The sequence below is a fragment of the Erinaceus europaeus genome, chromosome 9 (assembly GCF_950295315.1).
Source record: "Erinaceus europaeus chromosome 9, mEriEur2.1, whole genome shotgun sequence".
Classification (NCBI taxonomy): Eukaryota; Metazoa; Chordata; class Mammalia; order Eulipotyphla; family Erinaceidae; genus Erinaceus; species Erinaceus europaeus.
Window position 1 is genome coordinate 62,918,018 of NC_080170.1, and position 12,992 is coordinate 62,931,009.

Consider the following 12,992-nt stretch of genomic DNA (forward strand, 5'->3'; position numbering starts at 1 on the left):
AGGTGGATCCAAGTTATTGCCTGGGGAGATGATGTCATGGCTGAAAAAAGGACCAGAAAACTGGATCAGGGAAGAGAGTAGCTCCCAAATATGGGAAGAACTTAGATTCTGTAGAGTGGCAATGAGCCACTCAGGGAAGTGGAAAAGTAGGGTTCTGAGGAGCCCCAGTGTCACCTCCCTGTGCAACCCTTGTCACACTGTCTTCAGCTGGCACTACTGTGCCTTCCTGTCCAAGGGAAGCATGGTATCATTGTGCTCACTCCTGCTCACAGCCCACAGCACTGTGACTTGTTCCCAAAACTCAGCTCACTTGTTCTCCACAAGGCACCTGCAGCCTTCTCCTCATGGAAGCACAAAACAGACCCCAGCACTGGGGTCAGAGGGTGTTTTAAATGGGGAAGTTACAGCTGAAGAGCACAAGAATGGGACCAGAAAAATAGCTCACTTGGATAGAGCACTGCTTTGCCATGTGTGCAATCCAGAGTCAAGCCCAAAGCCCACTGCACTGGAGGAAGTTTCTGTGCTGTGATCTCTTTCACTCTTTCTCTCTACCTCTCCGTGTGTGTGTGTGTGTGTGTGTGTGTGTGTGTTCTATGCATGTCTGTGCACTGTGGGTATTGGTTTTCAGCTCATGAGTCAGTCCCAGGAAGGCTGGGGAGATAGCTCAGTGGGAGAGCACTAGTCTTGTGCACCTTAAGCGTATGTTTGTTTCACAGTACTACATACATAGGAGCAGTGCTCTGGTCTCTCTTACCCAAAAAAATATATAAATAGACAGGAGCTGGGTGGTGGTGCACGCAGTTAAGCATATATGACGGTGCCATGTACAAGGTTCTGGGTTCAAACCCCCACCTACATGGCATGGGGAAGCTTCACAAAAGGTGAAGCAAATGCCTCTTTTTCTCTGTTCCTCCCTTCCCCTTCCCTCACAACATCTTTCTGTCTCTATCCAATAAATCATAACATAAGCATATACAAATGAATATTTATCTCACTTGGATAGTGTGCTGCTTTTCCATGTTCTCCACCCAGGTTGAAGCCCAGACCAAAAACATTGAAGGATGCTTAATTTTGTTCTCTCTCTCTCTCTCTCTCTCTCTCCTTCCCTCCTTCCTTCCCTCCCTGTTTCTCTATCTCTCTCTCTCTATGTAAAAAAGATATCCCAGAGTGGTAAAACTATGATAATCACCAAAACAACCAAATTCTAACAAGCAGGCAAATATCACAAAGGTAGAATGTACAGACAGTGAGGACTCTATATATGTTTCTGTTTGGACACACATACATACGGAGACATGGAGACACATACCTGTGTACAGTCACACACATACATGCATAGTATATATTTGAAAGACTACACATTCAAATAGGTGTTTGTCTTCCCTGCTACTTTCTCAGGAATAAGTTGAAATCCCTTTAGTGTGGGATTATCTGTTTGAATATGAAATAGAAAAGCCCATATGATAGGGCTGGGCAGTGGCACATGTGGTTGAGAAACATTTTACCATGTTCAAAGATCCAAGGTCAAATCCCTGGTCTCTACCTGCAGGGTTGGGGGGAATGCCTCACAAGCAGTGAAGCAATGCTACAGGTCTCCCTCTTTCTCTCTCCCTCTCTATCTCCACCTCTCCCTCTTGATTTTTCTGTGTCTCTATCCAGTAAAATAAAAATAACATATAAGAAAAAAGAAAAATCCCATGTGATAAGAATCACGCTGCTTTGTGGTTACGTTTCTTCATAGCTCCGTGCACTATCTTGACATGAGGACACATCCTGAGTCTCTAGCTCATCCTTCCTGCCTGAATTGTAGTCACCTGCCAGAGCCTAATATTTGAACCCTCAGACGCTCACATGCCCCGTGGCCTGCAGTGGAGCACTAGTCTGCATCTCAGTTTATCTGTTTAGGGTCTGTCATAATAGTGCCTCCTGTGTGGTTCTGAGGACCCAATCATGGGTCATTAAGCAGGTGCCTAGCTCCCAGTGGTGAGGTGTCTCCTCTGTCCACAGGTGGTGACAGGCTCTGGGCTGGACAGCCAGAAGTCGGATGAGGAGTACCGAGAACTGTTCGACCTGGCACTGCGGGGCCTGCAGCTGCTGTCCAAGTGGAGCGCTCATGTTATGGAGGTGGTAAGTGTCCCCCTCCCTAGCCCATGCAGAAGCCAGCTGACCAGCCCCAATCCCTGAGGACCCAGCTGCCTCTGTCTCTCCCCAAAACTCTGTCTCACAATTTTACCCAGATACAATTCACATACTGTACCCTCCACCTGCTTAAAATGTAGGTTCATGAGGTCAGGTGGTGGCTCACCTGGTTGAGCATATACATTGCCATGCACAGTGTCCCAGGTTCCAGTTCCTTGTCCCCCACCTTCTGGGGGTGGGGGAGGGAAGAGCTTAGCAAGCAGTGGAACAGTGCTGAAGGTGCTTCTCCTTATTTTCAGTTTCTCTCCCTCTTCTTTCTTTTTTTAAATTGTATTACTGATTTAATATTTATTTACAAGATAACAGGAGTACAACTCTGCACCATTCCCACCACCAGAGTTCTGAATCCCCAATCCCTCCATTGTAAGCTACAACAGTTCTCATAAGGGTTAACTATTATTTCTACAACTATCCATACTTGTCTACATTTGCCCATATTTTCTATGGTCCCATCTTCTCTTTCTTTCCAAGTTACACATACACCTATTCCTACATCCAAATGTCCTTCTCTTTTCCCTCTTCTTTATCCGGGTCCTGATGGATCTGGAGTTCAGATCCCTCTGTTTATCTTCCCCTATCATTTCTCCCCCACTGGGAATGTGGACTAGAATTATTTTGGGGGTGCAGAAGGTAGAAGTTCTATAATTGCTTCTCTGATGGACATGGGCATTATCAAGTTGATCCATAGCCCCATCTTGTTTCTGTCTTTCCCTAGTGGGTCAGGGCTCTAGAGATATGAGACTCTAGGACACATTGGTGAGGCCGTCTGCCCAGGGAAGTCAGATGGAATCATGATAGCGTCTGCAACTTGGTGGCTGAAAGGCAGCAAGATACAAAGTGGAACAAAATGATTAGTGAACAAGAACCAAAAAGCAGAAATAGCAGTTAAGAACAAGTATCTTAGGGTGGAAAGAAGGTAGGAAGTCCATTTTATTGTTAGGGGCACACTACTATTGTAGTTTTTGCTTGAGTTTGATAGCTTACATGGAATTGGGCAAAAATATTGACTGAGAAGAAGGTGTAGAGAAGAGGGCTAGAAAAATATTGACTGAGAAGAAGGAGTAGAGAAGAGGGCTAGAAAGTTGGATTAGGGCAGAGCAAAGAGTAGCTCCCAGTCTTGAAAAAAAAAAAAGAATAATCTTAACTGTTTATCCCATTCACCTGACCCAGGGCATATGTATATATTTAGCACAGCAGCATGTGTAACCTCTGAATCCCTGTGTTCTGAACTAGCAGTTCATGGCCACAGCTTGGAACATTCTAGGCTGCACTTATTTCAGGACCAGTCTTCCTCAGGTGTCAGGGCAGGCTGACCCAGCCTCCTTTCAGAGAATGGGACAGTCCCTACCACTGCTACTTTGTAGTGAGGTCCTATGAAGGCCCACAAGAGGGCTTATGATGATGTTCCTGATGGAAGTGACCAGTGATGGTTCTCTTCTTCTTCTCTATCTTTGTCTCTTATCCTTTAAAAAAAAAAAAATCACCACCAGGTACCAGGATGTGGCTTAGCCAATGGAGTGCATACATAAACCTGTGTGAGAACTTCGGCTGAAACCCCCAGTCCACACCTGCAGGGAAGGGAGTGTTCATGAGCAGTGGGGCAGTGCTGCAGGTTTCTCTCTCTCCATATCTCTCTCTCTCTCCCTCTCCCTCCCTCCCCCTCTATAAAAAAAAATGTCCACTGGGATCCAGGAGGTAGTTCATCCAGTAGAATGCACATATTACAATGAGCAAGGACCTAGGTTCAGGTGCCCAGTCCCCACCTGCAGAGAGGCAACTTCAGGAGCAGTGGAGTAGTGTAGTTGGTGTCTCTTTCCTTCCCTCTCTCTTCTTCTCTTTCTCTGTCTCTTACCATCTATCAAAAAAAAAAAAAAGACAAGGGACTTCAGCCCATCTTGAATGGACCTTGAAAAATTCTTGTTAAGTGAAATAAGTCAGAAACAGAAGGATGAATATGGGATGATCTCACTCTCAGGTAGAAGTTGATAAACAAGATCAGAAGAGCAAACACAAGTAGATCCTGAACTGGAATTGGCATATTGCACCAAAGTAAAAGACTCTGGGGTGGGTGTGGATGGGTGGGGAGAATACAGGTCCAAGAAAGATGGCAGAGGACCTAGTGGGGGTTGTATTGTTAAATGGAAAACTGGGAAATGTTATGCATGTACAAACTATTGTATTTACTGTAGAATGTAAAACATTCATTCCCCAATAAATAAATTTAAAAAAAAAAGAAAGACAAGGGACTAGGTGGTGGTGCACTCAGTTGAGTACACATATTGCCATGCATAAAGACCCAGGTTCCAGCTACAGCTCCCCACCTGCAGGGGGGGAAGTTTAGCAAGTGATGAAGCAGGACTATAGGTCCATTTCTCAGTCAGTCTCTCTCTCCCTCTCTCTCCATCATCATAGTTTCTCTCTGTCCTATAAAATAGAATATAGAAATAAAATAAATAAATATAGAGAGAAATAGCCTCCAGAAGTGGTGGATTCATCATGCAGGCTCTGAACCCCAGTGACAACCCGGGTGGCAATAATACTAATAAAAAAAGAGGGATGGGGACACAGACAGTTGGTGAGGGGAGTGGTGAAAAATAAATAAGTAGATAAATAAAATTTAATTTTCCAAAAACCACTAAAAATACAAAAGGAAGGAAATGGCCATTAGGAATGATTGGGCCATGCAGATATTGACACCCCCCCCCCATTATAACCCTGATGGAAAATAAAATATTGATAAATGGAATAAAATGCAAGTTCACTAGTTTTCAGTGTCTTCAAAGAGTTGTACAACCATGGTCACATTTAGGACATCCTGAACACTAAGCCCCAGGTCCCTGCCCTCATTCCCCAGTCCTCCATCCTGAGAATGCCCTTTATCTCTACAGACATCTCCTCTAAGTAGACCCTTTGTGTGGCTTTTTGGGTCTTGGCCTTTGCTCCATGTTTTCGTGGCTCACTACTGTTGTAGCAGAGCCAGCCCCTCATCTGCTTTGTGACCGAGTGAAGGGACCACCGTGTCTCCTTTCCCTGTGTATGGTGGACATGGGGTCTTTTCCTCCCCCAGTATTCCTGGAAGCTAGTGCACCCCACAGACAAGTTCTGCAACAAAGACTGCCCCGGCACGGCAGAGGAATATGAGAGGGCCACACGCTACAACTATACCAGCGAGGAGAAGTTCGCCTTCGTGGAGGTGGGTGCTGCCTTCGGGTCCCCTCCTCACCCTGAGGCTGCTGGTTCGGGGGGATGTTCTGGGCATAGGGCTGGGCAGGGCAGTGATTTGGCCCACACTTATGTGGATGTTCTTGGCCCTGTCTCACATCAAAACTCATCTCTGCCCAAAGTTTGTTCACTCATCCTTTCAACAAAAATTTCTTGGTGGTCCTCATGTGACCAGGCCCTGGGCCTCTAGCCTGCAGTGTGGGAGGCTTCCCACCTGTATCCACAGCATGGAGAGTTAAGCAGAAGATGCTAGATGGGTCTCAGGAAGTGACGTGTGACTGTGCGGTAGCTGTAAGGAGGCCCGTCAGGCCAGAATTCAAAGGGGGCTGCACATGCCCATCTAGCACTTGGGGCTGATAGGGGCAAACGGTTGGGGTAGTTGTTGGGAAAGCAGAGCCAATGAATAAGGCTCCCACCCAAAGTGCTACCAGGTCCCTGAGTCTCCCTGGGAGAGCCACACACAGCAGAGTTAGACCAGACCACCAGCATCATAGACTCCTGCCTCCATACCTGTGTGGACAAGCGAGCCAGTGAGTCAGGGACAAGGGTGGAAGCAAAGGGAAGGACAGAGGCCCTCCGACACCACCACCACCGAGTCCTATGAGAATCCCATGTTACACTGCAGCTAGCCTAGTTGTTTTGAAAGCAAAGATGGTAGAACTCTTTTTAAAAAATGTTTTAGTTAAAAAAGCAAACAAACAAACAAACAAAATAAACATTGGATTTGATAAGGCTAATGGGGGAATGGCATGTGGAAAGGTCTCCAGTGCCAGAGTCCCATGTGGGTGCACGACAGGGAGCAGCTGCCACTTGTCACCCGTCAGCAGCATGACAGGGAGCTTGTGCCAGCATGAAGCAGTCACACTGTGAGGCTAGAGGCCCTGTATCACCAGCAACTTTGCTTTGTAGCAACATTTTTCAGTGTGCCACTGGGGGTGAACCAAGGGCTTCCTGTATGCACTATACCACTGAGTGGATTCCCCAGCCCAATTTTTGAAATTCTATATACTGGGGCCAGGTAGCAGCACACCCAGTTGAGTGCATACCTTACCATACACAAGGACCCAAGTTCAAGCCCCCAGTCTCTATATACAGGGGGAAACTTGATGAGTGGTGAAGCAGAGCTGCAGATGTGTATGTGTCTCTCTCCCTCTCTATTTCCCCACTGCCAATTTCTTTCTGTCCAATCATGTAAAATGAAAATTAAAGGAAAAAAGAGAGAAGGCTGGAGGAGATAGCATAATGGTTATGCAAAAAGACTTTCAAGCTTGAGGCTACAAAGCCCCAGGTTTAATCCCCCACACCACCATAAACCAGAGCTGAACAGCTCTCTGGTAATAAATATATATACAAGTATATATATTTTTTCTATATGCTTGGATGAGAGGGGAGAAAGAGAGAGAGAAAAGCACCAATCACCATCCATGGAGTTCCTTTGCTGCTGTCCATGGTACTCCCATGTGGTTCCAGAGACCAAACCCAGGGCCTCACACTTAGTATAAAGAATATGCCTTACCCATTGAGCTATCCTCCCAGCTACCACAGGAACTTTCTTCTCCTCCTCTTTTTTTGTCAAGCCATTTTTGTGAATTTGTGATTAATAAAGACTTGTAAGATAACAGAGTATACTTCCACACCCACCACCAAAGTTTTGTGCCCCTACCCTACCAACAATAATCACCATAGTTCTCACAAAGTCTTATAGGCTGTTTACATCTGGAAGGTTCATGTGTATCAGTTCTCCAGATTCCATTTATGAGTAAAGCCATCCAGTAATTGTCTTTTGCCTCTTTTTACTTCACTAAGCATGGTCCCCTGTAGTTCCACCCATTTTGTCTCAAAGGACACACTATCATCTTTCTTGTAGTATGCCATGAAGTATATGTCCCATGACTTCTTTTTTTTCTTATTTATTTATTTATAAAATGGAAACACTGACAAGACCATATTATAGGAGGGATACAGTTCCCACTATCAGAGCTCCATATCCCATCCCCTCCCCTGATAGCTTTCCTATTCTTTATCCGTCTGGGAGTATGGACCCAGGGTTACAATGGGGTGTAGAAGGTGGAAGGTCTGGCTTCTGTAATTGCTTCCCCACTGAACATGGGTGTTGACAGGTCAATCCATACTCCCAGCCTGCCTCTCTCTTTCCCTACTGGGGCAGGGCTCTGGGGAAGCAGAGCTCTAGGACACATTGGTGGGGTTGTCTACCCAGGAAAGTCTGGTTGGCATCATGGTAGAATCTAGAACCTGGTGGCTGAGAAAAGAGTATATAAAGCCAAACAAATTGTTGACTAATCATGAACCTAAAGGCTGAAATATTGCAGATGAAGATTTGGAGTCTCAATTTTGGAAAAAGCTAGTAGGTCTATTTTAGGTATATTCCAAAGGACCCATGACTTTATTAGTTTTTGCCTGAGCCTGACATCCATAACCTCTTTATCCAGTCATCTGTTGGTGGAAAAGTAGGCTGTTTTCATGCTTTGGCACGTGTAGGAACTTCTATGATGAAGGAAGCACAGTGCAGGTTTGCATACTGGCTCAGTTCCTCACCCAGCCTTCAGCCATACATTGAGTATGGCTCTGTCTGGATGTTCTGTGGGACCTACACATATACATGCACGCACACACGCATGTACGAATGGCATTACTACAGAGGTACCCAGGCCTAACCTGCTCTGTGCTGGCCAGGTGATCGCCATGATCAAGGGCCTGCAGGTGCTCATGGGCCGGATGGAGAGCGTCTTCAACCAGGCCATCAGGAACACCATCTACGCAGCCCTGCAGGACTTTGCCCAAGTGACACTGCGTGAGCCCCTGAGACAGGCTGTGCGCAAGAAGAAAAACGTCCTCATCAGGTGTGTGCTCCCAAGGCCTTGTTCAGGGCTCCATTAGAAATGGGAGTGGGTTCTGGATGCAAGCCATAGCAAGTCCTTGGTTCACACTTTTCCAGAAAGTTCTAGGCTACCAGTCAACTTACAAGAAGCTCATTTAGACCCTTCCAAAATGTTCTTGGAGGTCTTCTTAGGAGGCTGGATATTTGAGATGGATCAACTTCCACTCTGAGTTTAGGGCCTGTTTCTACCTCTGTTCAGCCAGTGAACTTACTTAGCTGCCTTCTCTGAGAATGACACCTGCTTCGTAGGCTGTTGGACTGATGGGATTACCATGTGAGGACCTAACCATGGCCATGTAGAATAAGGAAAGCAATAAATAGATCCTATTATTGAAACTCAACATATACTATATTTCAATATCCAGGTCTGGACTAAAAGAACTCCCTAGAGCCAAAATTGTGCCCCCCTCACTTCCTTTCCCACTGTGCACCGTCAGAGCTAAGGGCTGAGTGAGCATGAGAACCCTGTGATCACTTGCCAAGCTCAGGCTTTGAACTGTGCCCCAAGCCCTTTAGCCCAGCACCCCTGGGTGTAGTGCAGAAAGCAACAAATACCACATGCCCCTCCAGAATTCTACCTTAGGGGGTCTTGGAGTCCCATAGAACCTGAACCAGATCGGTGTCCCCTCCCATGGTGGAATCTGATCTGAGGCATGGATCCTGTGTCCCCAGTGTCCTGCAGGCCATTCGGAAAACCATCTGTGACTGGGAGGGGGGCCGAGAGCCCCCCAATGACCCATGCTTGAGAGGGGAGAAGGACCCCAAAGGCGGATTTGACATCAAGGTGCCACGCCGTGCCGTGGGGCCCTCCAGCACACAGGTGAGGAGAGCTGTCACCCTCGCTGTCACCCTGGCTGGGCCCCGGGATGGGAGCTGGGAGGTCCTGGGAGGGTGGGGGCAGGGCCAAGTAGTCCTCTTCTGCCATCTCCTATTGCTCAAAGAGGGAGGAGTACTGGCCTAAGAGTCAGGAGACCTAGATTCTAGCCCCAGACACCTGTGTGACCTCGGGTACATTATGCTGACTCTCTGAGCCTCAGTTGTCAAATCTGGGAAATAGACACCATACTTCCACTTGCCCCCTGAAACCTAGTTCACAAATGTTAATGGAGTTTAAAGTGTCACACTCTGGGTTCAGCATCTGTTGGGTGCTGGGTTAAGGAAATCTGTTCCCTTGCCTTGTGGTGATATCCTAGTGTGCTGTGTCATCTTGGCAAGAATGTTGCCCTCTCTGAACTTTAAATCTGTGCTCACTAAAGACTTGAGACCCTACTTATTATCTCCTGTGTCCCTCCCTCTTGCAAAAACACAAGTAAGGACAACCCTCAATCCCTTAGAGAAAGCCTAGGGATTCAGAATTACAAGCTGAAGTTTCAGAGCCAGAGACTGCCTATGGCTTGTCTACAGCAGCTGTGGAATTATGGGGTAGGTGGGAATGGAGGCAGACTGAGCTTCTGAGCCACACCCTTGCTGCCCACTGGAGGAGGAAGGTTCTGGCAGGCTCTTTAAGGTGCTGGGGGAAAGGCTGTGTCCTCATGGAAGACTAGAGGTCCTCTAGCCCCAAGCAGGGAGCTCCTGTTTTTTCTGCCCTTAGGTCTATGGTCACCAGGCTAGACCTTGACCCCTCTCACTGTGTGTGTCTGTGTCAGGTCAAAGGTGGGAGGGGAGAGGCCAGATGTCTTCAGAGGTGTCCTCTGACTCCCAGGATCTCAGGGCCAGTCTGTGGGAACCCACTGGCAGGCAGCAGAATGTCCAAAGAAGCTTCTATACACAGTGCTGTGTGGAGTCAGGACCACTCCTACACAGAGGAAGGGACTGAGCAGGGCTTCTGGGTGGTTCTGTGAGTCCAAAAATAAGAGTGAGGAAAAGAGAAATGAAGTGAAAGAGAAATGGGGCTTCCTGGTCAGAAAAAGAGTGATAAGCTGACAAAATTGCTCACTTGCATAGTATACTGCTTTGCCATGTGTTCAGGCCTGACCCAGGTTTGAGCCTAACCCTCACCTCATTAAAGGAAGCTTCAGTGCTGTGACCTCATTCACTCTCTCTCTTTCTCTCTCTACCTCTGCCTTTATCTCTCAGTGTCTCTATCTCTATGTAAAAACAAGAGAGAGACAAACAGGGAGAGAAGGATGGGCAGAAAGCAATTTTTGTAGAGACTTGCTGCTCTTTTTAAGATAGATGCATTTATTAATTAAGAGGAGAGAGAGAGAGAGAGAGAGAGAAAGAATGAACCACAGCATCACTCTGGCACATGTGATACTGGGAATAGAACTCACGACCTCATGCTTGAGATTCCAGTGCTTTATCCATTACCACCTCCTGGGCCTTGTAGAAATCACCTGAGAGACTCACCCACACTACTACCAAGTTGCATTGATCCTTGGATAGTTGGAGCCAGAAGATCCCTTAGAGATGAATGAGTCCCAGTTCCCTCCCCTAATTTTACAGATGGGGAAACTGAGGTCCAGAGAGGGGAGGTGACTTGCCTAAGCCACCAGGTGAGTCGTGAGTGGCTGAGGGGCCAGAACCAGGTCTCCTGACTCCTCTTGAGGGCTCTGCAGACAGTGCCGCACAGCTCTATGGAGCCGCAGCAGGTGGGGTAAGACTTCCCCTGCTGAGAGACAGGATGGATTTCCAGATAGGGAGAATGGGGTGCAGGCAGGCTACCCCACTCAGTGTGGACCCCAAAGTATTCCTTTGAGGCCTCCCTTTTGCCAGTGTTCCCAGATTCTTAGGGGGTGCTGGGGTAGACCCTCTCATAAGCTGGACACCCAGGCCCAGGAGCACAGGGGTTACTTAGTAGGCCCAGTACCCCATTGCCTCCTCCCTGTCCTTGTGGTGGGTCAGGGCCAAGGGGAAAGACAGCCCCAGATAGCCGGGCAGGATGTGGAGACAGAGGGAGGTTGGAGCAGCACAGCAGTGGCCCCTGCAGTCGTGACGTCTCCCCCACCGTATACAATACCTCTCGCTTTTCTCTCTCTCTCTCCTCTCTCTCTCCCTCTTCCCTGTCTCTCCTGCCCTCCCACGCCCTCCTGCTCCTCTCTCCCGTCTGTGTCCTAGGCCTGCCAGTGGTCCCCGCGGGCTTTGTTTCACCCCACTGGTGGCACACAGGGCCGAAGAGGCTGCCGATCCCTGGTATAGCACCGCCTGCGGGGCTGGTTGGGGGACAGCTCTCCAGGAGGGACAGGAACGCACTAGCCTGGCTCCTCACGGCCCCTCCCGGCCCTGAGATCCAAAGACAAAAGCTGTGGAAAGATCTAGCTTAGCACTTGTGTCCTTTGCACTTACAGGCCCCTGTAAGCGGGGCTCACTGTCTAGCAGGCCTCCTGTGTAAGTACCCACCTTTCCATGCAATTGCTGCTGGCGCCACCAGGGAGTGCTGTTCCCCCCCACTCCTGGATTCCTGAGGTCAAGCTGCAGGAACTTGAGGTGGTGGGGGGCTCCTTTTGGTCTCATCACCTTGTCACACTTCCTCAGAAAGGTCAAGCTGAGAGGGGTTGGCTGGAGGAAGAGTCTGGTAGCAGTTGAGGAAACTGAGCCCCAGAGTGGGAGCTTGCTGACTGCCTCAGGTTGCACAGGAAGTCCACATAGGTGCCCTATTTTTTACTTCTATTTTTGACCCCTATTTTTGACTCTCCACCCAGCCTCCCACTCCCACAAACACAGAGGAATCCCAGAGTGATGTTTCTGAGGACCTCCTCAGATTCCCACATGGGCCAGGCAGGCCCCTGGTCCCTGAACTTCCCTGTCTGGTCAGGTCATCCTCCAAGACCTGAGTACAGCTTCCTCTCTGGGCTGGCAGACTCTGCTGCATCCCTCACTTACCTCTCCAACCTTACACTCTGCGCTTCTGCAGAGAAAGGAGGAAAGTAGGAAGGACAGCATACAGTAGCCTTCCCTCGGGCCAGGCCAACACCTCACCCACTTATTTGCCTTTCTCTTTCAAGCTGTACATGGTGCGCACCATGCTGGAATCACTCATCGCAGACAAGAGTGGCTCCAAGAAGACACTGAGGAGCAGCCTGGATGGGCCCATTGTCCTGGCCATCGAGGATTTCCACAAGCAGTCCTTCTTCTTCACTCACTTGCTCAATATCAGTGGTGAGCTGGGCAAGGGGCTGGCAGGGCCCAGGTGGAGAAACGGAACTCCTGACCCAGAGGGAGGGCCACTTCTGGCACCATGTGGAAAGTGCTAACATTTTGGAATGGTCTTAGCTCAGCTCAGGTTGGCTGGAGTATACCTGCTCACTATGGTTTGTCCTCACCTGTGTCTTGAGTCCCCACAGTGGAGGTCATGTGACTATGACAAGCAATCCAGAAGCTTCTGAGGAGAGCAGCCCAGGAAGGGCTTTCAGTGAACCCAGAGTGACCACAACCAGGGGTTCATGGTCTAGTGGAAGCTCACACATGGGGGGGCACCTGTTCTGTGTTAGGCATGCATCTTTTATTTTATTACTGTCATTTTATTTATTTATTATTTATTTATTTTTACCAGAGCGCTGCTCAACTTTGATTTATGGTAATGCTGGGGATTGGGTCTGGGACTTTGGAGCCTCAGGCATGAAAGTTGTTTTTTTTGTTTTGTTTTGTTTTTCCTTGCATAAGCATTATGCTATCTCCCCCTATCCAGGCCAGCATGCTTTTTATACATAGATTGTAAGTTTCCAGGATGGCT

General features: G+C 48.2%; 1 protein-coding gene across 4 annotated transcripts in view; it reads left to right on the top strand.

The window, feature by feature from the left end:
- Positions 1 to 12,992, top strand: part of CYFIP2 (cytoplasmic FMR1 interacting protein 2) — a 126,247-nt gene that overhangs the window by 43,537 nt on the left and 69,718 nt on the right. For 2 of the 4 annotated variants that reach the window (XM_007528626.3, XM_060198055.1), the window contains exons 12-17: positions 2,008 to 2,127; positions 5,267 to 5,392; positions 8,116 to 8,282; positions 8,993 to 9,140; positions 11,378 to 11,452; positions 12,265 to 12,418. In XM_007528626.3, coding sequence (XP_007528688.1) covers positions 2,008 to 2,127; positions 5,267 to 5,392; positions 8,116 to 8,282; positions 8,993 to 9,140; positions 11,378 to 11,452; positions 12,265 to 12,418 — 790 coding nt within the window. The remainder of the gene's footprint in view (positions 1 to 2,007; positions 2,128 to 5,266; positions 5,393 to 8,115; positions 8,283 to 8,992; positions 9,141 to 11,377; positions 11,453 to 12,264; positions 12,419 to 12,992) is intronic. The other 2 variants (XM_060198057.1, XM_060198056.1) reach the window with 2 other exon arrangements.